Below are 22408 nucleotides of genomic sequence, written 5' to 3'. Positions count from 1 at the left end.
TAGAAGTATCAGTGGTGCTCTGGGTACTGGGGGGTGGAGGGGTGTGGAGAGTGCAGGGTGGTCTTGGCCTGAGGACAGTGTTGCCATGCCCACAGCGTCCTTGCCTAGCTGTCCCCTGCAGCTGGCTCTGGATTTTGAGAACTCAGACAGGGGTCCAGTAGCCATGTCCCCACATGGGTGACCCCCTTGGTCATGGGAGTGTGAAGACTGGGTCACACCCTGTCCCCCAGGTGGCACCCTCTGCCAGCCCTGGGGCAGCAGCAGAGGGCTCATCCTGGGGGCTGGGCTCTCCCAGGCCCCTGTCACAGCACTGCCCCCTCCCCGCTGCATACCTTGCCCACAGCTGAGCAGCTGGGAGGCTATTTATAAAGGCGGGTGAGATCAGCAGCCGGCCAGCCGCTGCGGAGGCTATAAATTCACAGGCCGAGGCCGGGGCCCCAGAGGAGCAACCACCCGGGGTGCCGGGGCACCGGAGGCGGGATGAGCGCCAGTGTGGGCGGTGGGGACAGTGTCAGCGGCAGTGGCAGCAGCAGGTAGGGCTCGGCCCAGGCGCATGGGGGTTCATGGCGTCTCACATGCTCACTGCCTGCCCCACTCGCAGCTCACAGGCTTCCTGTGGGCCCGAGTCCTCAAGCTCTGAACTAGCCCCGGCTGCACCAGCCCCGCGGATGCTGCAGGGGCTGCTGGGATCTGACGATGAGGAGCAGGAGGACCCTAAGGACTACTGCAAGGGTGAGGCCTGGCCTGGAACGCAGGCAGCCAGGTGCCACCATGGGGGGCGGGACAACCCAGGAGAAAAAGGGTGCTGGCATCAGCCCAGGTGGGCCAGGGGGCCAGAAGGGCGACAGCCCCCATGGGGCTCTATTGGCTCCCTTCCCCAGGCGGCTACTACCCTGTGAAGATTGGGGACCTGTTCAATGGGCGGTACCACGTGGTGCGCAAGCTGGGCTGGGGCCACTTCTCCACAGTCTGGCTCTGCTGGGACATCCAGTGAGTGTCCCCTTTGCCCCCTGGGTCCCAATGCCAGCTGGGATCCTGCCTCTGGGATTGGATGGGGCCACCACGATGTCCCCATGGGTCTAGCTGGAACTGGCAGCTGACACAGGTCTTGGCATTGCAGGCGCAAGCGCTTCGTGGCCCTGAAAGTGGTTAAGAGCGCAGGGCATTACACGGAGACAGCTGTGGATGAGATCAAGCTCCTGAAATGTGTGAGACAGCTCCCTTATCAACTCCCATCTCTCTGGGAACTGCCTGGGGCCTGGCAATGTGGGTGCGAGGCTTGCCGGGGCTCCTGGGGAGGGGCGGGCTTCCACTGGCTCTGACTCTCTGGAAGGACCTGGAGGAGCTGGCAAGGGAGGGGCAGGCAGCTTTCCTGCCAGCAGCCTGCTGCTGGAATGGGAGAGGGGGCTGCTGCTGCTGGGAGCAACTGGTGAGGGGAGGCTGGAGCCATCCACGGCCCCTTGGTTTTTGGTCCAGGTCCGAGACAGTGACCCCAGTGACCCCAAAAGAGAGACCATTGTTCAGCTCATCGATGACTTCAGGATCTCAGGGGTTAATGGAGTCCATATCCTTTGTAGGCTGAGCAAAGCACTGTGGCAGTGCAGGGGCCAGCTTGTGCCTTCCTGGCTACTAGGGCCTCAGTTTAGGAATCTGCACGATGGAGTTATATACCTTCCAATGACACTTGTCTTTGAAATACCCTACTTTTTTACGGGGGCAGGGTGGGTAACCAGGTTGCCGAGTAACCCCCAAGCAGCAGGGGTCACCTCTGTGACACACCTGGGCATTGCAGTGGGGCTGATCTGAGAGGCTGTGTCTGTTCCTCAAGTGCCTTTTCTCTAGGATGACCACAGAATGTACCATCCCAATAAGCATTACCTGGCTATGACAGGGACACAATGACACCTGGATGGTGGTGATCGCCAGGACCACCCAGGCCCAGCCCCGCACTGCCTGAGCCTCACAGCTCCCCCGTCCCAGCTGAGGGTGAGTGGGATCTGTGTCCCAGCTGTGTGCCTGCCAACCACCCTTCACTCCGAGTCCCAGATGTGTGCATGGTGCTAGAGGTCCTGGGCCACCAGCTCCTCAAGTGGATCATCAAGTCCAACTACCAGGGCCTGCCTGTGCCCTGTGTGAAAAGCATTGTGAGACAGGTGCGTGTCCCAGGCCTGGTGTGCACAGCATTGGGAGGTGGCCTGGGCAGGGCTGGCGGAGCTCAGGAGTGGCTCTCCCCAGGTGCTAAATGGCCTGGACTACCTCCACACCAAGTGCAAGATCATCCACACAGACATCAAGCCTGAGAACATCTTGCTGTGTGTGGGTGACACCTACATCAGGCGCCTGGCTGCTGAGGCCACAGAGTGGCAGCAATCAGGGGCCCCACCCCCATCCCGCTCCACAGGTACCAAAGCCTGTATGGGGCTGGAGCTGGGCCTGTGGGCCTCTGCCCCTGCCTGAGTCTCTGTTCCTTTCTCTCTCCGCCGCCGGTGCCCCTCCTGCCCCCCAGTCAGCAATGCCCCCCAGGAGGTCTGGGTAAGTTGGGCACCCTTTTCCTGTGACTCATCTCCCCATGTCCTCGAAGCTTACCTCCTCAGCCTCCCCGTCCTTCCCAGCACTCCTGCAGTGGCATTTCCAAAAGGCCGGGTGGCCTAGATGAAGGGGATACACAGGGTGGTGGGACACATGACCCAAACTGCCTGCCACTGGGCTCGCCAGGAGGGGCCCAGGCTGCCCCTGGGGGAGGCAGACACCCAGTCAGAAGCAGGTTCATCAGCTCCTCCCCAACTTTGAGATTTGAGGAGTGAAGGCAGGAGGGAAGGTAGAAGGAGCGCCAGAAGCTGATGCAAAGGGGTGGCCCGGAGGGTGACTGTGCCACATTCTGATGTCCACGGGAGCCCTGGGGCCTGGAGGTCTTCTCCCCTGTGGGGTGTGTGGACCACAGGCAGAGGCCTGGGCTGGTCAACAGATGGGTGACAGGAACCCGGGGGTGATCCTGGCTCTAATGGCAGCCAGGTAAGCTGTCGAAAAACAAGAGAAAGAAGATGAGGCGCAAAAGGAAACAGCAGAAGTGGCTGCTGGAGGAGCGACTGCGTGACCTGCAGAGGCTGGAGGCCTTGGAGGCAGCGGCCCAGGCCGAAGGTGAGGGACTGGAGGGGCTGGAGGGGCTGGAGGGGCCCCGGGGCTGCCAAGCATGGCCCCCAGAGCATCAGCTCACACACCACCACTTCTGCCCATCTCCCCAGACTCTGGCTCAAGACTAGAGGTGGGCAGCGGCTCCACCTCGTCTTCTGGCTGCCACCCTGGGGGGGCCAGGGCCGGCCCCTCCCCAGCTTCCTCCTCCCCTGCCCAGGGTGGAGACCGCAGCCTCAGCTCAGGCTCCCAGACCTCAGGCTTCTCCGGCTCCCTTTTCTCTCCTGCCTCATGCTCCATCCTCTCAGGCTCATCCAACCAGCGGGAGACTGGGGGCCTCCTGTCACCTAGCAGTAAGCAGGGCAGGGCCAGCGGGTGGCGGGCAGGCAGGATGGGAGGGGCCAGGCTAGCTCAGTTTCTCCCTTCTCTTACTTACTCAGCACCATTTGGTGCCTCGAACCTCCTGGTGAACCCCCTAGAACCCCAAAATGCAGACAAGATCAAGATCAAGATCGCAGACCTGGGCAACGCCTGCTGGGTGGTATGAGCGTGCCTTGGAAAGCAGAGCGGGGTGCCCTGCCGTGAGGGTGGAGGCACAGGCCCACTCCTGGGGAACCCCAACCCAACCTGGGCCTGTGGGGCAACTGATGCTTTGTTCAGCAAGGGCTCGCCCAGCAATACACTTGAGCAGACCCCTCGGTCTGCCTGGCGCAGCAAGACCCAGGGCTGAGTCCGTGGGTCTCACCCAGTCAGCAGAACTGGGCCCATGGCAAGGGGTGGGGGGCCACTGGGGGGCCTCAGATCACCTGGCTAGCTCCTCCTGGGACTTTTGGGGATCCTGAGGCTCACAGAGAGCCCCACTAAATTCCTTGCATAGCCCAGAGGAGGTGGGAAGAGAGTGGGAGACTGGTGGGAGCAGGCCAGCTGTGGCCCCAGCTCCTCCCCAGGGCTCCCCTTGCCTTCAGCACAAACACTTCACTGAGGACATACAGACGCGGCAGTACCGGGCCTTGGAGGTGCTGATTGGTGCTGAGTATGGGCCCCCAGCCGACATCTGGAGCACAGCATGCATGGTAGGCCTGGTCTGCCGCCACTAGGGGCCAGCCTGCTGGCCAGCAGCTCCAACCTCTCCTCCTTTCAGGCCTTTGAGCTAGCCACGGGCGACTACCTGTTCGAGCCCCACTCTGGAGAAGACTATAGTCGTGATGAGGGTACGGGAGGTGTGCCTTGGGTTCGGCCTGGGAGACGTAGGGCCCGCGAGCTGCCTGCTAGCCTCCTCTCTGTCCACAGACCACATTGCCCACATCGTGGAGCTCCTGGGAGACATCCCCCCAGCCTTCGCCCTCTCAGGCCGCTATTCCCGGGAGTTCTTCAACCGGAGAGGTGGGGCTGAACAGGCTCGGGTGCCTGGGTGCAGAGGGTAGGGCTGGGAGGGACCTTGGGGTCTGAAATAGGGGATCATGGGCCTCCGAGCCAGAAGCCGTGCTGGCAGAGTTTAACCCAAGTTCTGCTGCCCACCCCAGGAGAGCTGCGACATATCCACAATCTCAAGCGCTGGGGCCTATATGAGGTGCTCATAGAGAAGTACGAGTGGCCCCTGGAGCAGGCCACTCAGTTCAGCGCCTTCCTGCTGCCCATGATGGAATACATCCCCGAAAAGCGGGCCAGCGCAGCCGACTGCCTCCGGCACCCTTGGCTCAACCCCTAGGCCCTGTCGGCTCCTGCCTGAACCCTCAACTCTCAGTGCCTTCAGGGAGAGTGAGACAACTGCCATCCTGCTGGGGCTGCCCTCTCCTACCCTGTGGGTACAGGCTCATAATACCCCACGGCCAAACAGACACGCTGGGGCTAGGCCCACCTGTGGGAATTAGTTCTGCCCTTGACCCTCAGAGACGGCTCTGTGAGTGAGAAGCGTTTCTTCTTAATAAAGTGTGAACTCAAACACCTGCATCCTGGAGTGACCAGAGCACAAGGCCAAGGGCTGGGGCAGAAGCTCGTTTATTCTGGGTCTTCCCAGCAAGCCAGCTGGGATGCTGGTGCTGGGGTTGGGGTGGGGACGGCTTAGGCCTCCACAGCCCGGCCGTTGCTGATGCGGATATGGCGGATGATGTCCTGGATGGCTTCCGATGTAGTGCCCTGTCCCCCAATATCTGGAGTGTGTATCTGTGGGGAGATGGGCACACTTTGGCACACAGCAGGGCCCCAATGCCCAACCCCTACCCTGCACGGGGCCCAGGGCTACCCACTGTTGCCTGCGGCTTTCAGGAGCTGGAACTGCCACCGGGAAGGCACCAGTACCAGCTAAGGCCCAGAAGCCCTGCCTACCTGGTACCACCCTCCCCTTGGGGGCAGCAGGAAGTGCCAGGTCACCAGCTCCAGCCCCTCAGGTGCCACACCAGCTCAACCCAGGCCAGGGGAGGGGTTTGGGGGTGGGGGACGTAGGGAAGGGGAGAAGAGGAGCCTTACGTTTTCATTGTCCATGGATGCCAACACAGCATTGCGGATGGAGGTGGCGTAGGAGTGTAGCCTAAGGAGGGAGAGCAGCCTTCAGTCCTCAGGGCCTAGGGAGCTGGCTGAGGGGCTCACAGATGGGCATCGAGAAACCACTTACTTGAGGTGATCGAGCATCATGCAACTTGCCAGCAGTGTAGCGGTGGGGTTGGCAATATTCTTGTTGGCGATACTCTTGCCTGTGTTCCTTGTAGCCTGGAAGAGGCAAGATGACAAAGTGGGTGGCAAATGTAAGAATGTAGGGAACATGATTACATTCGTGTGAAGTGTCCAGACAAGCAGACCCACAGAGAGAAAGTAGGTCAGTTGGTGCCAGGGCCGGGGGGGAGGGAATGGGGAGTGACTGCTAATGGGGACAGGGTCTCCTTTTGGGATGGTGGAAATGTTCTACAACTAGATAGAAGTGATGTACAACATGGTGGACGTACTTAATACCCCGGAATTATTCACTGTGAAATGGTGTCACTTTATGTTATGTAAAATTTTACTTCAATTTTTTTAAACAAAAGACTTAAAACAACAAAAGGATCAGTACAATGTGGTCTAGCTATATGATGGACTATTATTCAGCCCTAAAAAAGGAATGCGGTACTGACAGGCTACAAAATGGGTCAACCTGGAAAGCATGCTAAGGGAAAGAAGCCAGTCACAGAAAGCCACGTGTTACATGATTGCATTTCTACAAATTATCTAGAATAGGCAAATGCGTAATACAGAAATCAGATCAGTGGTTACAAGCGGCAGGGATGGGGGCGAGGATCAAATGCGACAGCTGATAAGTAAGTAGTGTTTCTTTTTGGGGTGATAAAAATGTTCCAGAATTAGATAGTGGTAGTGGTTGCACAACTCTGGATATTCTAAAAATCAATGAACTGCGCACTTTCAATGGGTGAAGTGGACGGTAGGTAATAAGCTACAGCTCAAAAAGGCCAGCAGCCCTGGCGCCGTGGGCAGCACTCACCGTCTCAAACACAGCATACACGTGGCCATAGTTGGCCCCAGCCACCAGGCCAGGGCCCCCGACCAGCCCTGCGCAGACATTGTTGACAATGTTGCCATAGAGATTGGGCATCACCATGACATCGAACTGCTGGGGCCGGGACACCAGCTGCAGGACAAGGAGGGAACAGACAGAAGCTTGAGCACGAGAGGCCCAGGGTGGCTGGGGCAGGCAGCCGTGGAGCCCAGTGGGCTAACTACCTGCATGGTGGTGTTATCCACAATCATATTCTCAAAGGTGATCTGAGGGTAGCGGGCTGCTACCTCCTTACAGCACTGCAGGAAGAGGCCGTCGCCTAGTTTCCTATGGGGGGAAACAGAGAACCCCAGCCCGGGCACTGCAACGGTCAGCTGGCAGGATAGGGTATGCAGATGGCCACAAAAAGCTGGGTTCTAACCTCTGGCCAGCCCCCCATCTGCAAAATGGGCAGAATTCTGCTCCACCTCCCCCAAAGTGTACACTGGGGTGGGGTTGTGGCTGGACACAGCAACAAGGCACAACCCTGGGTGTATGGGTGTGGCCCCGTGGTGGGTGGCCAGGGTCCTGGGCCTCAAGTCCCCAAGAACAGGATAAGGAGGCTGCTCAATGAAGCTGCTTCAGGACTACTGGCAGAATGGGCAGGAGCATGGCGGGGGTGGGGAGCATACATAATGTTGGCCTTGTGCACGGCTGTCACTTTCTTGCGCCCACTCTCGTGGGCCAGTTTGAAGGCGTATTCAGCAATGCGCAGGGACTTGGCCTTGGTGATGATCTTCAAGCTCTCCACCACTCCTGCCACACTCTGAGAAGGGGATGAGGAAAAGAGACTCAGGTCCTGTCTGGTCCTGCTCCCTAGCACAAGCTTGTCATTGGGCACAGCCTTCCTTGCCGCTGACCCTCCCCAAGCTCCTCCCTGGCTCCCAACGACCCACGGGAGTGAGGGGGCGGCCCAGGTCTCACTCACCTCATGCTCTAGGCTGCTGTACTCGCCCTCTGTGTTTTCCCGGACAATGAGAATATCTATGTCCCTGTGCCGGGTCACCACTCCTGGCAGGCTCTTACAGTGGATGACATTGGCATAGAGGTCTAGGCTGGTGCTAGGGACACAGACAGAGAGAGGCAGCTGGCCAGTGCTACCACTCTCTGCTGGTATAGCCCACTCCCACCGAGCCCACCCCATGTACTTGGCTCTCACCGAAGAATGTTGTTTCGGGATTTGTGGGATGGTGGCAGGTTATGGTTCGTTTCGATATTGCCTACAGGACAGAAAAAAGACAAGCGATCTGAAGAGGGGACCCCCAGGCTCAGTTGTGCTGCCATGTTCCCCTTCCTGACCCAGGGAATGCACAGCAAAGGCAGCTCCAACGACAGAAGATGGCTTTAGGCAGCAGAAATACTTTACAGAACACTAGAGTGTAACTTTCAAAGTAAGCCCCATGAGGGCAGAGGCGGGTGTGTGTGTTCGCTTCACTAACAGGTTCTGAGGACCTAGAAGAGCACCCAGAACATACTGAACACTCAAAAAGTACTTACTGAATGAAGAAATGAACAAGGCTTGGCCACTAACCAGGATGTCTTGTCAGACCCTGGGAGGAGAATGGCAAGACCAGGGTCTGGCTGGAGAGAAAGTGACCACTCCTGCTTACTAACAGGCTGGCCAGCCAGGCTGGTGCCAGCCAGAAGACCTTGGCCAGGGTGACTGCCGGGTCCTGTATCAAGGTGCCATACAAGCCCCACCCTCAGGGACAGGAAAGGGCTGCCTGAAAAAGACCACAACTTGGCCTTGACTGCACTGAGCATACCCAGAGCAAGTGCGGTAGGGGAGCAGTGGCCACTGGGAAATGGCACTCAGAGGGTGCCAAGTAAAAGAGGCATTTCTCAGGACCCAGTGCCTGTGAGTCATGCCTTGCCTGGACTGCCTTTACCCAGAATGCCTCGGGCACCCTGTGGTCGGCATGTTAGCCCCTCCATTTCACTGCCAGAGCCTAGGTCTCTACTCCGGTTCCCCTTAGCTCACACACTCCTCACACCAAACAGTGATGGAAATACTTTAAGAACCTGGACCTTGCCCTGGCTGGTGTAGCTCAGTGGATTGAGCGCTGGCCTGCAAGCCAAAGGGTCACCAGTTCAGTTCCCAGTCAGGACACATGCCTGGGTTGAGGGCAGGGTCCCCAGTTGAGGGTGTGTGAGAAGCAACCACACGTTGCTGTTTCTCTCCCTCCCTTTCTCTAAAAATAAATAAAATATTTTTTTAAAAAAGAACCTGGACCAAACCAAGGCAAACTCAGGAGGGGCTAGAATTCTCATAATATCCATAGATGTGCCAGCTGGAGCGAAGGCAGCAGGCAGAGGTTGAAAACCACGTCTCTGTAACACTTGGTTTGTGAAGACAGACTCTGAGAGTCGAAGCCGACCCTAACAGAGAGGACTACCTCAGGAGGTAAGAAGAGGGTGAGGGGCAGTCCATCACTGGACAGGTCCCGCACAGCCCAGGGCCACCAAACTCTCAGAACTGCAGCACAGGCAGGCACCCAGAAGCTTCCATACACTCTCTAAGCACAAGGATACCCACTAGCCAGAAAACCCTGAAGTCAGCTGAGGGGCCCCAGGGACAAGTATCAGCTCAGAAGTGAAATAACCGCGTCCCCAGGCTCACCTTTCAGGGCCACGCGGTTCCGACGGATGGCCATGATAGCATTGCGGATGTCCTCTTCATCGGCATTGGAGCTCACATGCACCTCTTCAAAGTCCACTGGCACACACGCGTGCCTGGGGCAAAACTAGATCAGGGCAGCTGGCCCTGGGCCTCTCCCGCCCCTCTTCTAAGAAGCCTGCCTGGACCACTGGCTGTAGAGGCCTCTCTCCTGCTGCTGCCCACCCCGATCTGGCTCTGGCTGATAGGAGACTGGGCCCACCTGTGAGAACTGACGGGAATCTGCTTGACATCTACAACATAGTTAGCAGGACTGGTGCCACCTTCCCAGTGCCCAGGCCAGCCTGGTGGGATCACCAGCACCGGGATGAAAGGCCTGAGTTTATAGCCCTCCTGCCACTGGCTTACTGGGTGCTTGGGCAAAGTCCCAACCAGTGAGCTTCTAGACTTACTGACCCTCTGGCCCAAAGTTCTTAGGGCAGCTCCCTGGCTGGGCCTGAGGCACAACCTGCCCTAGGGGGAGGCGGGCCTGGGGGTGCTGTACCTGAACACAGATTTGACGTGCAACATGAGCTCTGGCCCAATGCCGTCTCCTGGAATCATGGTCACCGTGTGTCGCCCACCATACTTAGCTGATGGAGGCTGGAAGGAGGGGGAGGGTGAAGGCAGGCCTTTTGTTCCCTTCTTCCCACCAGCACTGACCCAGTGGGTCAGCAAATCGTGAGGTGCCAGTTTGGGGTACCTTACCCCGCACCCCACCCCATCCCAGACAGGGCTGATCACAGGGGCTCCGTGGGCAGGAGAACTACAGCAGAAACAGTCACTGCCCCCACCTGGGCCGGGGCCAATCCCAAAGCAACTAAAAGCCCCAAGCCTAATGGGCAGATGAAAAGAATACTCACAATTGTTTGTTGCTAAAGGGGGGAGACAGGAAGAAAGAAGATTTGTGTCAGCCAAGGTTGGAGGAACAAGACTTTGCCTTTTCCCTGGGGGTACCGTCTAGCACGGTTCAGGTAAGAAGGTAAGGAGGAGGGATGGGTGACTTCTGGAAACCACACCTCAGAGGGAAGGACAGAGGGCTAGGGAAGAAAGAGGCACAGCACATACGCACATCTACACACAGACAGGGGCACACATGCACGAACACACATATACACACGTGCACACACGTATACACATGCAAGCACACAGCATACACACACCCATGCACACGCGCACACACCCAGGCAAGTACTTACTGAGAAGCATCTCCGGGGGGCCTCATGGGCACCTACAACCTGGCAAAGAGAACCCAGATGCTAGTGATCGTTGCCCAGCCCAGAAAGTCAATTTGACAAGGAAGAGCAGCTATCCCCACAGTGCCCAGACAGGCCCTGCATGTCACCCCTTCCACTTCATCCATGCATACTGCTCAGTGAACAACAGCACCCAATGCAGGCCCAGACGAGTGGCTCCAGAGCCATTTCCCAGGGATCAGCCTGCTGAAGCCCCATGGAGGGTCATCACGATCCTTTCTGCTCCCTTCAGCTCCATGGTCAGTTTTTAAAGAAAAAAAATGTTTATGCCTCCCCCCCCCCCGCAACTTCAGTTGTTTCTGATTCTTTTTTGGTCAATTATTCCTATTCAGTGATGTCTGTAACATGGAGAAGTTGGCATGCTAATCATGGTACAATTAAAGGAAATCATTATAATAAATGAGAGGGCCGCCACAATAATCGCTTTATCTTTTTCATAGCTCAGTTGGTTAGAGCATCATCCCTATACACCAAGGTTGCGGGTTCAATCCCCAGTTAGGGCACATAGAAGATGCAACTAATTAATGCAACAATAAGTGGAACAACAGATCAATGTTTCTCTCTCCCCATCCCCGAAATCAAATAAATATGGTAAAATGGTTTTAAAGAGCAGCATGTGGTCAGAACGAAGAGAAAATACAGAACATGGAGATTAGAAGAAAAAGACAGAACCCAGCTTACACTCCAGAGACAAGTACTGTTGGGAACTGCCATCCAGAGTCAGAAACCCAAAGCAACCGTGCTGGAAAAACCCAACCATTTTTAGAAGAATAACAGACACCAATCTTTTGGAAGGCCTTAGTAAAGGATTGCAAAACTGCTTCACAGCCTACATGGATAACAAACATCCCCAACTCCAGCTCAGGACCAGCCACGTTTTGCCACATTGGCACCGTGCTTGACAGCTTCAGAACAAAAACCACTAAAGCCTATTAAGGCAGATGCTAAGAAGTGACCAATATGGAGTCCCCACATTGTCCTGGAGGGAGAAGCCCTCATCCAAGGTCCCACTGCAGGGGGGCTATAGACCCACGTACTTTCCTTCCTGCTGTGCCCCACCTGGGAACACACCTGGGTGTCCCTCAATTCAAGGAGGGGGGAGCAGAACCAAGGTCCTCCTTCTCACTTGAGAACACTCTGCCACTTGCCTGTGGAGCAGCATCAGAGCATTCCAGCCAACAACAGAGTCACTTAGGCCATTTCTCAAAGAGCCATGCCTTCCTCCTAGAAGTATGGAAAGCTCAAGCAGAGGCTGACCATCTGAGTCTCCTGGCCAGTCTTCACAAGGCCTGCACTTGCACAAGCTCTGGAAGTACAGATGTGCCACTCACCCACCCAAGCCAGGAGCTAGCAGGGGGTGACTGCTAGAACAAGATGCTCCAGGAATATCCACCCACCCATGTGGGCCCTGGATCTGTAGTCACAGGCACACTCAGGGCTTTCCTATTTTCCTTCTGACACTTGTCGGTATTTGGATTCACCTTATCTATAGGCTATCAATACACACTTGTGGAAGGAGGCTTAGACAGCCCTTCTTCCAGGAAGCTTTCCCTGATGCCCTAAGGGTGCTGAGCTATTGGTACCCAGCCCCGGTTCCAAAGCCCTATACCAATTCCTCTCCTTCCAACCACAGTCTTCCTAGGTTGTCACTGCCTTGCTCCCTCCCCAACCCCTAAGCCCCCAAAAGTAGAAGCCAAGTCTACCTAGTCCTCTACTGTCACCAAAGACCCAGCAGAATGCCTGGCCCAGAGCTAGGGCAAAAGAAACATTTCCTGAATGAATGAGCATAGCAGAAAATGTAGTGCAAGTTGGGGCTAGGGAGACCTCAGTCCAAATCAACATCTATTAATCCTGGCAACAAACAGCTTAACCTTGCTCAGCTTCCTGTCCTCATCTGAAGTCCACAGAACAGAGGATTTAACAGTTGCCTACTTTATGTAACCGTTAAAGGACTGAGCCAGAGGAGATATGGGAGCTCTGCAGTCCCTAGCAAGGCACACAGAGTTGTGCAAAAGCATATCTGCCCCTTTACCCCAACAACCCCTTGGGCCAGTGTTCAATGCTGTTGTTCAATGGGGGGGGTGGGGGGCAGATGCTGGGCTGACACCTGCAGTAATTCTCTCTGAGCTTTGGCCCTCCGAAGTCCACTGGCACTGGACAGGTAATTCGGGCATGGTGGTGAGCCAGCCCTTGCACCAGGCCTGGCTCTGGACTGTGCAACTCTCCTCCCCCACCTTAAATCACATCACTACCACCAGGGCTGAACCTCTTCCTCACCTGGTCTTGAAGCTAGATGTTCCTTCTGGCTTTGGCCACCAAAGACCCAGACAGCTCTCTGGTTAGAGACTTCCCTGACCTTGCTCTGAACAGATGTAGGTACCTTCCTTCACAGTTACAGAAGTTCAGCCTCACATCCAGGCCCAGTGAAGCTACCCATCAAAGGAGCTCAGTATGCAGTAGGATGGGATATATGCATGGCCTTCCTGCTTATTTCTACCACGGAAGGATGCACCATCAGCCCTCATTCTTTGATGCTGCTACAGAAAGGAATCCAGGGTGGTATGTTCTCCTGCCAAAGGGCTCCCACACTCCACAGCTTAGTGAGACTTCTCTTCAGCATGTTTCCATTGGCTCAAGTGTTAATGGTAACTGCGCATTTTCCCACAAATTCCCAATTAGTGGGAGCAAAGATCTGGGGTTCACTTCTTTTTTTTTTTAATATTTTATTTTATTATTATTTTTTAAAGATTTTATTTATTTATTTATTTATCTTTAGAGGGGAAGGGAAGGAGAGAGGGAGAGAAACATCAATGTATGGTTGCCTTTCGTGCGTCCCCTGCTGGGAACTGGCCTGCAGGGAACCTGCCTGCAACCCTGGCATGTGCCCTGACTGGGAATCGAACCGCGATTGTCTGCTTCGCAGGCCCGCGCTCAATCCACTGAGCTACACCAGCCAGGGTTGGGGTTCACTTCTAAAGATTCTCATACACAGGACAACCAGTCTCAGGGCAAGGCACTGCCTGGATTGTTCACAGACCCCTATGCCCACCCCAACATGGACACAAGTGCATACACAAGAGAGGTCAGGGAGGAGACAAAGACCCTGTCTCCTTGTCTCCTCCTCGTCTTCACCAAGACCCTGTTGCAGCTTAGATGCCAGAGTTGTCAGGGTGTCTGGAAAGTCTCTCTCATCAGCAAGATGGGAGAAGTGAGCATTTTAAATAGAATTTCATAAAGCATAAGCTATTACAGTGTGGTCTTCCCCAGGAATAGGAGAGGAGAAGCAGACAGGACATGTGTTCACAAGGAGTGTCAGCAATGTTGCTGGGTTCTAGATCAGTATTGTCTGGGTCTTTCTGAGACCCTTTAAGAGGCAAAACTGAAGCCAGATAGAAGAGGGGCCAGGCCTAAGGCCACACAGAGGGTCAGTGGAACAGACAGGCCTGGAGAAAAATATCTCTTGTCCTCCAGGCCAGTCCTGGATCGCTGATGCTTCAAATGGCTTACATCCCACCCAGGAACTAAAGTATCCTCATTTAAGTGTGTAAAGAGAAAGGAATTGGACCCGAATAACCAAGATCCTAAACGGAGAACTCCGGAAGCAAAGCCCCAGGGGACCTCCCACCCTGCCAGCCTCAAAAACCCTAGCTCCCTCTTATTCCAAGCACCTGCGGTGGGAGCGACAACTTAAGCTGTAAGAATGTTGGGGGAAGGGTTGGGGGTACTGGCAAAGACCAATTCTCTATCTCCACTGGGTCATGTGGCAAAGCAGTCCACAAAAGGAGAAACCTGAGGAACGTAGGAAGGGAACCCGATTTACAAAGCTACAAAAACAAGGCAGACGAAGACACGTGACCACCTTGGGAGGGGTCCCACAATGTCACTAGGGAGATGACACTCGGGCCGCCGAAGACCACTCTCCCCACCTGTCCCTAGCTCCCCTACCATTGCAGACCCCACGAAAAGCCGGATCAGTGCCAACTTTAGCCAATCCCCTCACTGACAACGGAGGCGGCCAATCAACTCCAAAGCACAGCCCTCTCCCCAGGCTTGCAACCAATCGGATTCCAAGACACTCTGGAGGCGAAGGCCGGACACCGGACCCCACCGAGGGGCAAGGACCCTCACTGACCGCTGCGGCTGTCCTTGCATCCCGCTCCCCGCTCTCACCTCCCAAGGACGGCAGAGGAGGGCTGGCCTGAGAACTGACTTCGCAGTGCCGCCCACGGCCATCGCCACCTTCAGCGCCATGACAGAAAGTGAGAACAACGGCACTTCCCAACACGCAAACACCGCTCTCGCGAGATTTCGGAGGGCCGCCCCCCCCCCCCGAGACATCGGAGTGGGCGCGGACCTGGAAATGCGCACGCGCGAGGCTTGCTGGTTCTCACGCCCTTTTCCGGCGTCGGGAGCAGAGTCGCCGCCGCCATCTTGGGGGGCGCCCAGCTGGGCCACTGGCCGGTGAGAGGACACGTCAGTGCCGCTAGCGACGTCACAGGCCCGCCCGGCCTGCCGGCGTCTGATTGGCTGCTGTGTTCTCTTACGCGTCGCGCTTCCTTATCTGCCCCTCGTGCTCAGTGGAGTCGCTCCCTTTTTACCTCGGCATAGAAGAAGCGATGGTGGCGCTGGCATCTCTCGGCGCCCTGGCGCTACTCCTGATGTCGGGCCTCTCCTGCTGCTCAGGTAGCGGCATGGCAGGAGCTCGTTTCTATCGAGCTTCTCTCCCACCACTGGTGGTGCGTGGCGGGTAGGAGGGATGCGGGCTAAACGGGGTTCTGGGCCTTTTTCCTCTAAGAGGCAGGTGGCCTCGGGGCGTTACGACCAAGGCCACCACGCGCTCCTGCACCACACACCTTTACCCAGCAGCCAGGCTGCAGGAAGAGACAGCCAAGTCTTTCTCCCCGCCCCGTCTGCTTCGAGGAAGAGTTTCAGAGCCTCTCCCGTGCACCCAGCCCCCATCTCCAGCAGAGAAAGTGACACACGTCCCTGCTCCCTCCCGGAGCGCCTGGTCTCGGAAGAGAGTCGTACAGGAGCAGAGCTCTACAGCGCAGGGTGATGGGGTGAGAATCTGGGCTGGTGGAGAGGAGCCACCTGACCAAGTGCTGTGGGGCCAGGCCTTCCCAAGAAGGGAGTTTTAAGTGACGAGGGAGCAGGTACCGCCCAGGCAGAGTGGCCATGAGCGAGAGCAAGTTAGATCGGAGCTGAAGAGGTTAAGGTAAGCGGGAGCCTTGAGTGTCAGGCCAGATTTTTGACTTTTGACTCAAGGCCCTGAGATAACCTTAAAGGGCTTTTCCGCAAAGCCGAGCAACCCCAGTCAGATCAGTTGACATTCTTGGGAGATTCTTAACACCTAGTGGCAGGATTGAACTCAGGCTGGAGTCCAGAAGTGTGTTGAGAAGGACATCCTTGCAAGAGCCAGAGCTGTCTGGGGGCTGGACTAGGGAAGGGGCACTTTCTGTGCATTCACTTTACGCGCCCTACTTCAGGCCAGCATCCTTGGTGTCTGGAGTTTTTCACCATCCTGAATGGCCTGCTGCCTGTACCCTTCTGTCTTATCCCTCAGTAATTCCCCATGCTGTAGCCAGTGATTTCTGGAAAGGACAAACCTGGCTGTATTACCCTCTGGTGCTTTCAGAGTGTCCACAGGAAAAAGGCCAAGTTTAACAGGGCACAAAGAAGGATCTGCAGTATGTGGCTCCTGGGAACCAACCCCACCAGTGTTCCCAGGCATCTTTCAGATGTCCATACCCAAAACCTTCTCTGATTGCCCCCACCTAAGGCATGGCACTGCCAGACACCACATTCAAAGAGCAGTTGGCTGAGAACTTTACTGTTGATAGCATTTACTAGCGCCCCTGTCACTTAGGTGGCACCCTTCTTTCTCTGTAGCCTCCAGCAGTGCAAAGATGGCTAAGGCAGCATTTTCTCTCAGGGCAGCCCTGTTCAAGGAGACAAGTTTTGCATCTGGATCCAGAACTTCTCCCATTCCCTTCCCTTGGAAAACACTGGGGCTAGTGCTGGCCTTCTGTCAACTGTGGCTGAGGTCGGAGACCCTTCCCTTCATCTTGAAAGCCCACGTGCTTGCCTAGCAGCACCATGTTCAGTGTCTGCGAAGGACACCTTCAGTAAACTTTAGGACTCTTCATGGCTCTGAATTGAGGTCAACTTAGCCCCCTGGGCTTCTGGGGTGCTCCAGGCCAGGGCAAGCTGCAGCCCCAAACCATCACATGGTTTCCCTGCCTGTAGGTCCAGGGACAGATGTGAGTTGTGCAGTGAATCCATGCAGCCACCCACATACAGACTCACCTCTTCTTTCGTCCTTGCATTGAGGTTCTACCTGAACAAAGTCTTCCCATTGCCCACCCTTCCTTGCCACTGCACTTCTGACTGATCATTTATACATGTCTCCCACACCCTACCTGGCAGCATCCAAAGGGCCCCATGTGTCCTCAGCCGATGAAGTATGGGAATTGGGGTCAGGGTGGTCCCTTCTGCCCTCTGGCCTGACATGCACAAGCTAGGCTTTACCCAGGCATCTCTCTGCCTCCTCCCCACAGCAGAGGCCTGCGTGGAGCCCCAGATCACCCCTTCCTACTATACAACCTCTGACGCCGTCATTTCCACTGAGACTGTCTTCATCGTGGAGATTTCCCTGACATGCAAGAACAGGGTCCAGGTGAGGCAGTGGGTGTCCAGCCAGGAAGGCGCTGGGGTGAGAGGCGGGTAGTAAACCTGGGACCTTGAGCATCAGCTACTCAACTGACAGTTGATGGGGTCAGACTCGGCGACCTGTATGGATTTTGATTCACAGGTGTAGGAAGGATCAGGGCACTCCAAGATCAGATTCTAGCAGGTGTTTAAAGAACATTCTCCTAAGCTACCTGGTCTGCTTTGTCTAGGTGCAGTAATATAGGTAGACACTCTGCTGTGTCTTGAAAGCGTGTACGCAAAAGTTAGAAACAGCCAGGGGTCAGTCCCCAGGCTCCTTCATCCCTTTTCTGGTTGCTCTTTGCCCAGGTCTATGTCCATGTGGGCATTTTGTAATTTTAAGACTGAGGACACCTGGCCTCAGCCCCTGATCTTAACCTGCAGCCTAAAGGTCCAAAGGAGGAGGTTGGGCCTTTTGGGAACTATACTTCCTGAGCATCTCATTGGGTGCCCCTCGGCCCCAGCACCCTCTTACAGGCTCAGAAATGAGGACGCTTCAGTCATCCCCACCCTGTTCACAGTTAACAGGTTTGCTGTGGTTGAGGGAGGCCAGGTCATAGGGGAGTGTGGCCCCACCCCCCTCTTTGAGGAAACAGGTGGTGACAACACCTGTGGTTGTAGGCTTCCTAGCAAGGTTCTCGGTTGTGCCAGGCCTGCCTCCGCGATTCTCATGGTATCCCTGCCAGACACACTGCAGCCCCCCAAATATGCCCGCCTTCCCAGTGCACAGGCCACAGGTGCTACTGTGGGCAGCACCGTGGGGACTCTGCCAATAGCCAGATAAGGGAGCACGACTCCCCCCTTGTCCCCTCCCCCAGAACATGGCTCTTTATGCTGATGTCAGTGGAAAACAATTTCCTGTCACTCGGGGCCAGGACGTGGGGCGCTATCAGGTAAGGGATGCTTTGGTTGTCATTTTGGGGGGAGACCATTTGCCCTGTGGTATGACTTGGAACCCTGGAGGTGGCCTGGTTAAGCAGGGGCAGGGCTGTTAGCACTGGCAGGGAAGCCCTGATGTGTCCATTGTGCCCACCCTGTACCAAACACCCAACCCAGGTGTCCTGGAGCCTAGACCATAAGAGTGCCCACGCAGGCACCTATGAGGTCAGATTCTTCGACGAGGAGTCCTACAGCCTCCTGAGGAAGGTGAGTATCACCTGGAGCCCTTTCCAGGCCTGCAGGAGGGAGGGCACACTCTCCTGCCACAGCCACCTCCCACGCTACAGCCCCCTCCTCCTGAAGCTCTGAGCTACCCGGGGCCTTGCTTACAGGGGCAGGAAGGCTGAGCAGGTGCCTTCCTATCCACCTGCCCCCCCCCCCCCCCCGCCGCTTGTACCTTGTTTCTCCCTTACCCATTTCTCTCCTCCTGTGACTCAAGCCAGGGTTCCTGCCTCTCCTACCCCACCCCACTCAACAGCACCCCTAACTCCAGCACCTCCCTTACAGGCTCAGAGAAATAATGAGGACATTTCCATCATCCCACCCCTGTTCACAGTCAGTGTGGACCATCGGGTGAGTGAGCTGAAGAGGCTGACCTGGTCTTGAGAAACAACAAGCACACAGCAAGCCTCATCCTTTTTTAGGGGCTGGGGACTGGGCCATAGTTGGCCAGTGAGTCTTTATGCCCCAGAAGGAGGGTAACCAGGGCTGACTGGGCCCCTTGCCCATCCATCCCCTGAGCATGCTTTGGTCTTTCTTGCAGGGCACCTGGAACGGGCCCTGGGTTTCCACCGAGGTGTTGGCCGCAGTCATTGGCCTAGTGATCTACTACCTGGCCTTCAACGCCAAGAGCCACATCCAGGCCTGAGGGCAGTGCCCTCAGCCCTCCTCGTTTCTTTCAATAAAGTTACATGGCTCCTCACTTATGTTGCCACACCTTGCCTTCCACACGAGTCAGAGCTGGGCAGCCAGCATCTCCTGGTCCACCCCGGACAGTACAACACTGAGTGTGGATGGGACTGAAACTCCTGTCTCGTGGGTTTCGCTTTGCTCTTTGCTGTTGCAGGGCCTCCTTCCTCAGCCCCCAGCGGCCTTGTCCACCTCTCGTGGTTGCCTGCATGGCATGAGTGGGACAGAGTTGCCCTCTACCCCAGCACATGCTGTCTCCAGGCAGAGGGCTGCCATGTCCTGGCCCCTCTGGCCTGCCCAGGGCCGGGCCCTCTAACTTCCTACCATTGGGAGTGCAGCTGCCCAACTTCCTTGAGACTCAGCAGTCAGCAACACATGTAGACAACACTGCGCCTGGCCTGCAGTGACTCCTATGTCTGGAGCCCAAGGCAAAAGCCACACACTGATGCACAGAAGTGTTTTTCCTGTGGTACATTGTGAGTGCCCCTGTTTTAACTGATGGGGTTGAAGCTGATACACCTGGCAGCTTTCTTGGGCGTGGCCATTCTACACATTATACCCTGTCCCCATGTTGCTTCCCAGTGTACTCCCACTTCATGGTGGCAGGTAGGACACAGAAGGCAGAGGAAAAAAGATGACCCTGACCCCCATGCCTCTGTAGAGCCCATTGCTAGCCACCTCGTTTGGCCTTGCACTTTGCCCTGCTAGTGTCCCTACTCCCAGGAGCACCCAGTGCCACTCGACACCAGACGTGCCTGTTCCTGCTCTAAGTCAACCCTCAGCCATCCCGACCAGTTTCACTGGTGCCACCCATGGCTGTAGAGGTGCTGAGATCCAGGGGCTAGATGGGAAATCCCAGGGGAGTCCTTCCCACAGGCATGGTCCAAGTCTGTGCTCAGCTCTGACCTGGTGACTGCCTCCCATGGGGTTCTCAGTGAGGGGTCGTGAGCCGTTCTGGTGGAGTCCCAGCACCCTGGTGCTTGATCACCATTGGCTGTGTAACAGGGCTGTGTGGACACAGTAGAAGCCTCCAGAGGTTGCACTCGCAAAGGAGGGTAGGCCCAAAACCTACCTGGAAGAGCAGGGGCTCCTTTATCTGCACTAGGTCCTCCACAGTAGTAGGAAGAGCTGGGAGGGTGAAAGTGGCTTGTGACCTGGGTGCGACTGCCTGGGGACCTCCTCCAAGACCATGGGACACCGGCCTCTACCTGCTCACTGGGATGGGAGCAATTAGGAGTGGGGAGGCTCTGAAGAGCTGGGTCCTCACCCAGTACAAAAAGCAATACAGCAGGAGTCAGGGCTGAGTAGAGGACCAAGCCCGGCTAGGACAACTGGCTGCTAGTTTCTGGATTCCAGAGAAAGACCAGCAGAGGGAGCCCAAGGAGGAACCTGCTGGTGGTGGTCAGGGCTCACCCCCACTCTCTTAAGGAGGTGAAGGAGACAGGTTCTCACCACGTGCATTCATTATGCAAACAGCCTGAGTAGGGTGGGCAGCAGCAGCTCCGTGCAGCCCAGTGACTTTTCCATCCCGACTCCACCACCTGCCCAATGGCAATGAGCCCCACATGTGAAGTCACTGCTCTAGGGTATCAATAGCCAAGGGCTGCCAACACTCCAAGAACCAGTGACAGCCACGCCCCAGTGCTGGCTTTCATATGGCCAAGGGACTCCAGGTTCTAGGCTTGTCTTGGCCCATATTCCTGGAGCACTGGGCCTCCCAGCAGCTCCCCACTGGAGCAAGAGTGGGGCACCTCTCGAGCAGCTCATAACACACACACATACATTAGTTACTAAAAATCTGCAAAACACCAGAAAATTTTTATTTACTTTTTAGAGGGAGAAAAAGGGAAATATTGATGAATGCACAAGACAAATGTCAATTGGTTGCCTCTCGCACACCCCAACTGGGGACCTGACCTGCAACCCAGGCATGTGCTCTGGCTGGGAATCAAACCAGTGACCCTTTTGGTTTGCAGGCTGGCACTAAATCCACTAAGCAACACCAATCAGGGCCAGGAAATATATGTTTGCCGATCTGACAAAAGAGGTATAATTTTGATTCATTCACAATGGATGGCTATTGTGTTGGCTGTTGTCATTTGTTTAATTTGACAATCTAAGGGAAAAGAGGTTTAGTCAAGCGTTGCATATTCTTAAAATTCTTGCAACACACCAGTTGAAAATTGCTGCTCTAGAGCCATCAAAGTGAGCCTCCCAGCAGCTAGACAGGGAATGCCCAGGGGTCGGTCAGCTGGCTTGTCTCCAACTCCCCCCTCCCATTGTCTGTGGCAGGGGAGAGCCATCCTCTTCCACGGGGCTGTATCCCTTCCAGGGAAAGACTGATCACAAGTATCTAGGAACCCTGTCCTCAGCAAGAAGTCTCAGAGGACTGAGCTGAAAAGGGGGCATCTCCCGCCCCCCACCCCTTGACTCCCAATTGTCCCTTTTCACCAACAAGCCCTTTACTCCCTTTCCCACTTGCTGGTGTTCCAGCCTGCAGTGTGACATGCTGGGCCTTCCCTCCCAGCTGCTCAGACAGCCAGACAGATGTGGTCCACTTGGGAACCAGCCTTTCCCAGCAGGGCACTGGGCTTCTGGGAAAATAAACTCGATTCCTCGCTCAAGCTCATCTCAGTCAATTAGCGGAATTAACAAGAGGTCTACGTTGTTGTTTCAAGACTTATTTTAATGTGTCCTTGCCCACTTCAGCTGCTGGCAGTGTCCAGTGCCTGTTCAAGAGAAGTTCCCTCCATGGCCACATTGCCCACCCCAGGGAGTGCCGCGTACAGAACAGGCCACACCCAGAGTTGGCCTTCAGGGAAGTGGCCCTCACCCAGCATGTAGCATGATTCCTGGCCCTTGATGCCCAGTGGTTTGCTCACTGAATGGAACTACCAGCATTTGGCTGCACCTCTGGAAGTCCCCAAGCCAGAAGGGCCCTCTGTGGACACCCAGGTATTCCTCCATTTGGCCAAAACTTTACTCAGCATCTTCTACATGCTAGGCACTGTGGGGTCCCCAAATAGAGAAGGTAACTTGTGCTTTTGAGAAGCTCCCAGCTCCTTGCCCCTGCTAGGGCTTTTCTGAGGCAGAGGGGGAGGAGCTGAGTGGAACCCTCTTCTCTTAGCCTCCACCAGGGACTGGGTGTTGGCCTCATTCAGTGGCAAGCCCTGCCACCAGTCCTGAGCAAGTCCTCTGCCATTCTTCCTGCCCACCCAGTGGCCATGTCACAGCCCTGAAATGATTCCAGCAACCCTGTAATATCTCCTCCAAGAATACAGGACA

At 55.8% G+C, this 22408-nt stretch overlaps 3 protein-coding genes across 6 annotated transcripts; 2 read left to right on the top strand and 1 right to left on the bottom strand.

Moving 5' to 3' along the window:
* Positions 1–475: 475 nt before the first annotated feature.
* On the top strand, positions 476–5001 carry SRPK3 (SRSF protein kinase 3). The gene is made up of 16 exons (XM_053668015.1): positions 476–533; positions 602–732; positions 882–990; positions 1121–1208; positions 1477–1566; positions 2049–2153; positions 2236–2401; positions 2507–2532; positions 3009–3138; positions 3243–3262; positions 3350–3482; positions 3570–3670; positions 4095–4202; positions 4271–4340; positions 4420–4512; positions 4653–5001. The coding sequence occupies exons 1-16, from the start codon at positions 481–483 to the stop codon at positions 4835–4837; spliced, it is 1608 nt and encodes a 535-aa protein (XP_053523990.1). The 5' UTR covers positions 476–480; the 3' UTR covers positions 4838–5001.
* A 110-nt stretch (positions 5002–5111) lies between these two features.
* On the bottom strand, positions 5112–14879 carry IDH3G (isocitrate dehydrogenase (NAD(+)) 3 non-catalytic subunit gamma). Of its 2 annotated transcripts, XM_037150951.2 has the most exons (13): positions 14738–14879; positions 10511–10549; positions 10175–10186; positions 9817–9914; positions 9276–9388; positions 7815–7875; positions 7584–7716; positions 7288–7421; positions 6841–6943; positions 6602–6748; positions 5741–5835; positions 5596–5656; positions 5112–5292 (listed from the first exon to the last, which is right to left on the bottom strand). In XM_037150951.2, the coding sequence occupies exons 1-13, from the start codon at positions 14816–14818 to the stop codon at positions 5191–5193; spliced, it is 1179 nt and encodes a 392-aa protein (XP_037006846.1). In that variant the 5' UTR covers positions 14819–14879; the 3' UTR covers positions 5112–5190. The 2 variants fall into 2 exon arrangements, with proteins under 2 accessions (XP_037006846.1, XP_037006855.1); XM_037150960.2 differs by lacking the exon at positions 10175–10186.
* A 142-nt stretch (positions 14880–15021) lies between these two features.
* SSR4 (signal sequence receptor subunit 4) lies at positions 15022–19136 on the top strand. Of its 3 annotated transcripts, none has more exons than XM_037151003.2 (6): positions 15025–15250; positions 17128–17243; positions 18094–18168; positions 18332–18421; positions 18722–18787; positions 18978–19136. In XM_037151003.2, exons 1-6 carry the CDS (start codon positions 15184–15186, stop codon positions 19080–19082), a joined length of 519 nt encoding a protein of 172 aa, XP_037006898.1. In that variant the 5' UTR covers positions 15025–15183; the 3' UTR covers positions 19083–19136. The 3 variants fall into 3 exon arrangements, with proteins under 3 accessions (XP_053523996.1, XP_037006898.1, XP_037006889.1); XM_037150994.2 differs by having other exon boundaries at positions 15036–15250; positions 17125–17243; XM_053668021.1 differs by lacking the exon at positions 18094–18168 and having other exon boundaries at positions 15022–15250; positions 17125–17243.
* The last annotated feature ends 3272 nt before the right edge of the window (positions 19137–22408 follow it).

This window comes from Artibeus jamaicensis, unplaced genomic scaffold (assembly GCF_021234435.1).
Source record: "Artibeus jamaicensis isolate MK-2021 breed Jamaican fruit bat unplaced genomic scaffold, CSHL_Jam_final contig_1417, whole genome shotgun sequence".
NCBI classification, from domain to species: domain Eukaryota; kingdom Metazoa; phylum Chordata; class Mammalia; order Chiroptera; family Phyllostomidae; genus Artibeus; species Artibeus jamaicensis.
This window is presented reverse-complemented; position numbering and strand designations above follow the sequence as displayed.

Bases quoted from the DNA above. Each gene is read 5' to 3' on its own strand.
- SRPK3 (XM_053668015.1), top strand. From the start codon at position 481: ATGAGCGCCAGTGTGGGCGGTGGGGACAGTGTCAGCGGCAGTGGCAGC. The intron at 733-881 runs GTGAGGCCTGGC...TCCCTTCCCCAG, and splicing joins CCCTAAGGACTACTGCAAGG to GCGGCTACTACCCTGTGAAG. The intron at 2,402-2,506 runs GTACCAAAGCCT...CCTGCCCCCCAG, and splicing joins ACCCCCATCCCGCTCCACAG to TCAGCAATGCCCCCCAGGAG.
- IDH3G (XM_037150951.2), bottom strand. From the start codon at position 14,818: ATGGCGCTGAAGGTGGCGATGGCCGTGGGCGGCACTGCGAAGTCAGTT. The intron at 6,944-7,287 runs GTATGCTCCCCA...TTCCCCCCATAG, and splicing joins GTGCACAAGGCCAACATTAT to GAAACTAGGCGACGGCCTCT. The intron at 5,836-6,601 runs GTGAGTGCTGCC...TGCCTCTTCCAG, and splicing joins TGTATGCTGTGTTTGAGACG to GCTACAAGGAACACAGGCAA.
- SSR4 (XM_037150994.2), top strand. From the start codon at position 15,184: ATGGTGGCGCTGGCATCTCTCGGCGCCCTGGCGCTACTCCTGATGTCG. The intron at 18,169-18,331 runs GTAAGGGATGCT...CACCCAACCCAG, and splicing joins AGGACGTGGGGCGCTATCAG to GTGTCCTGGAGCCTAGACCA. The intron at 18,422-18,721 runs GTGAGTATCACC...CCTCCCTTACAG, and splicing joins CCTACAGCCTCCTGAGGAAG to GCTCAGAGAAATAATGAGGA.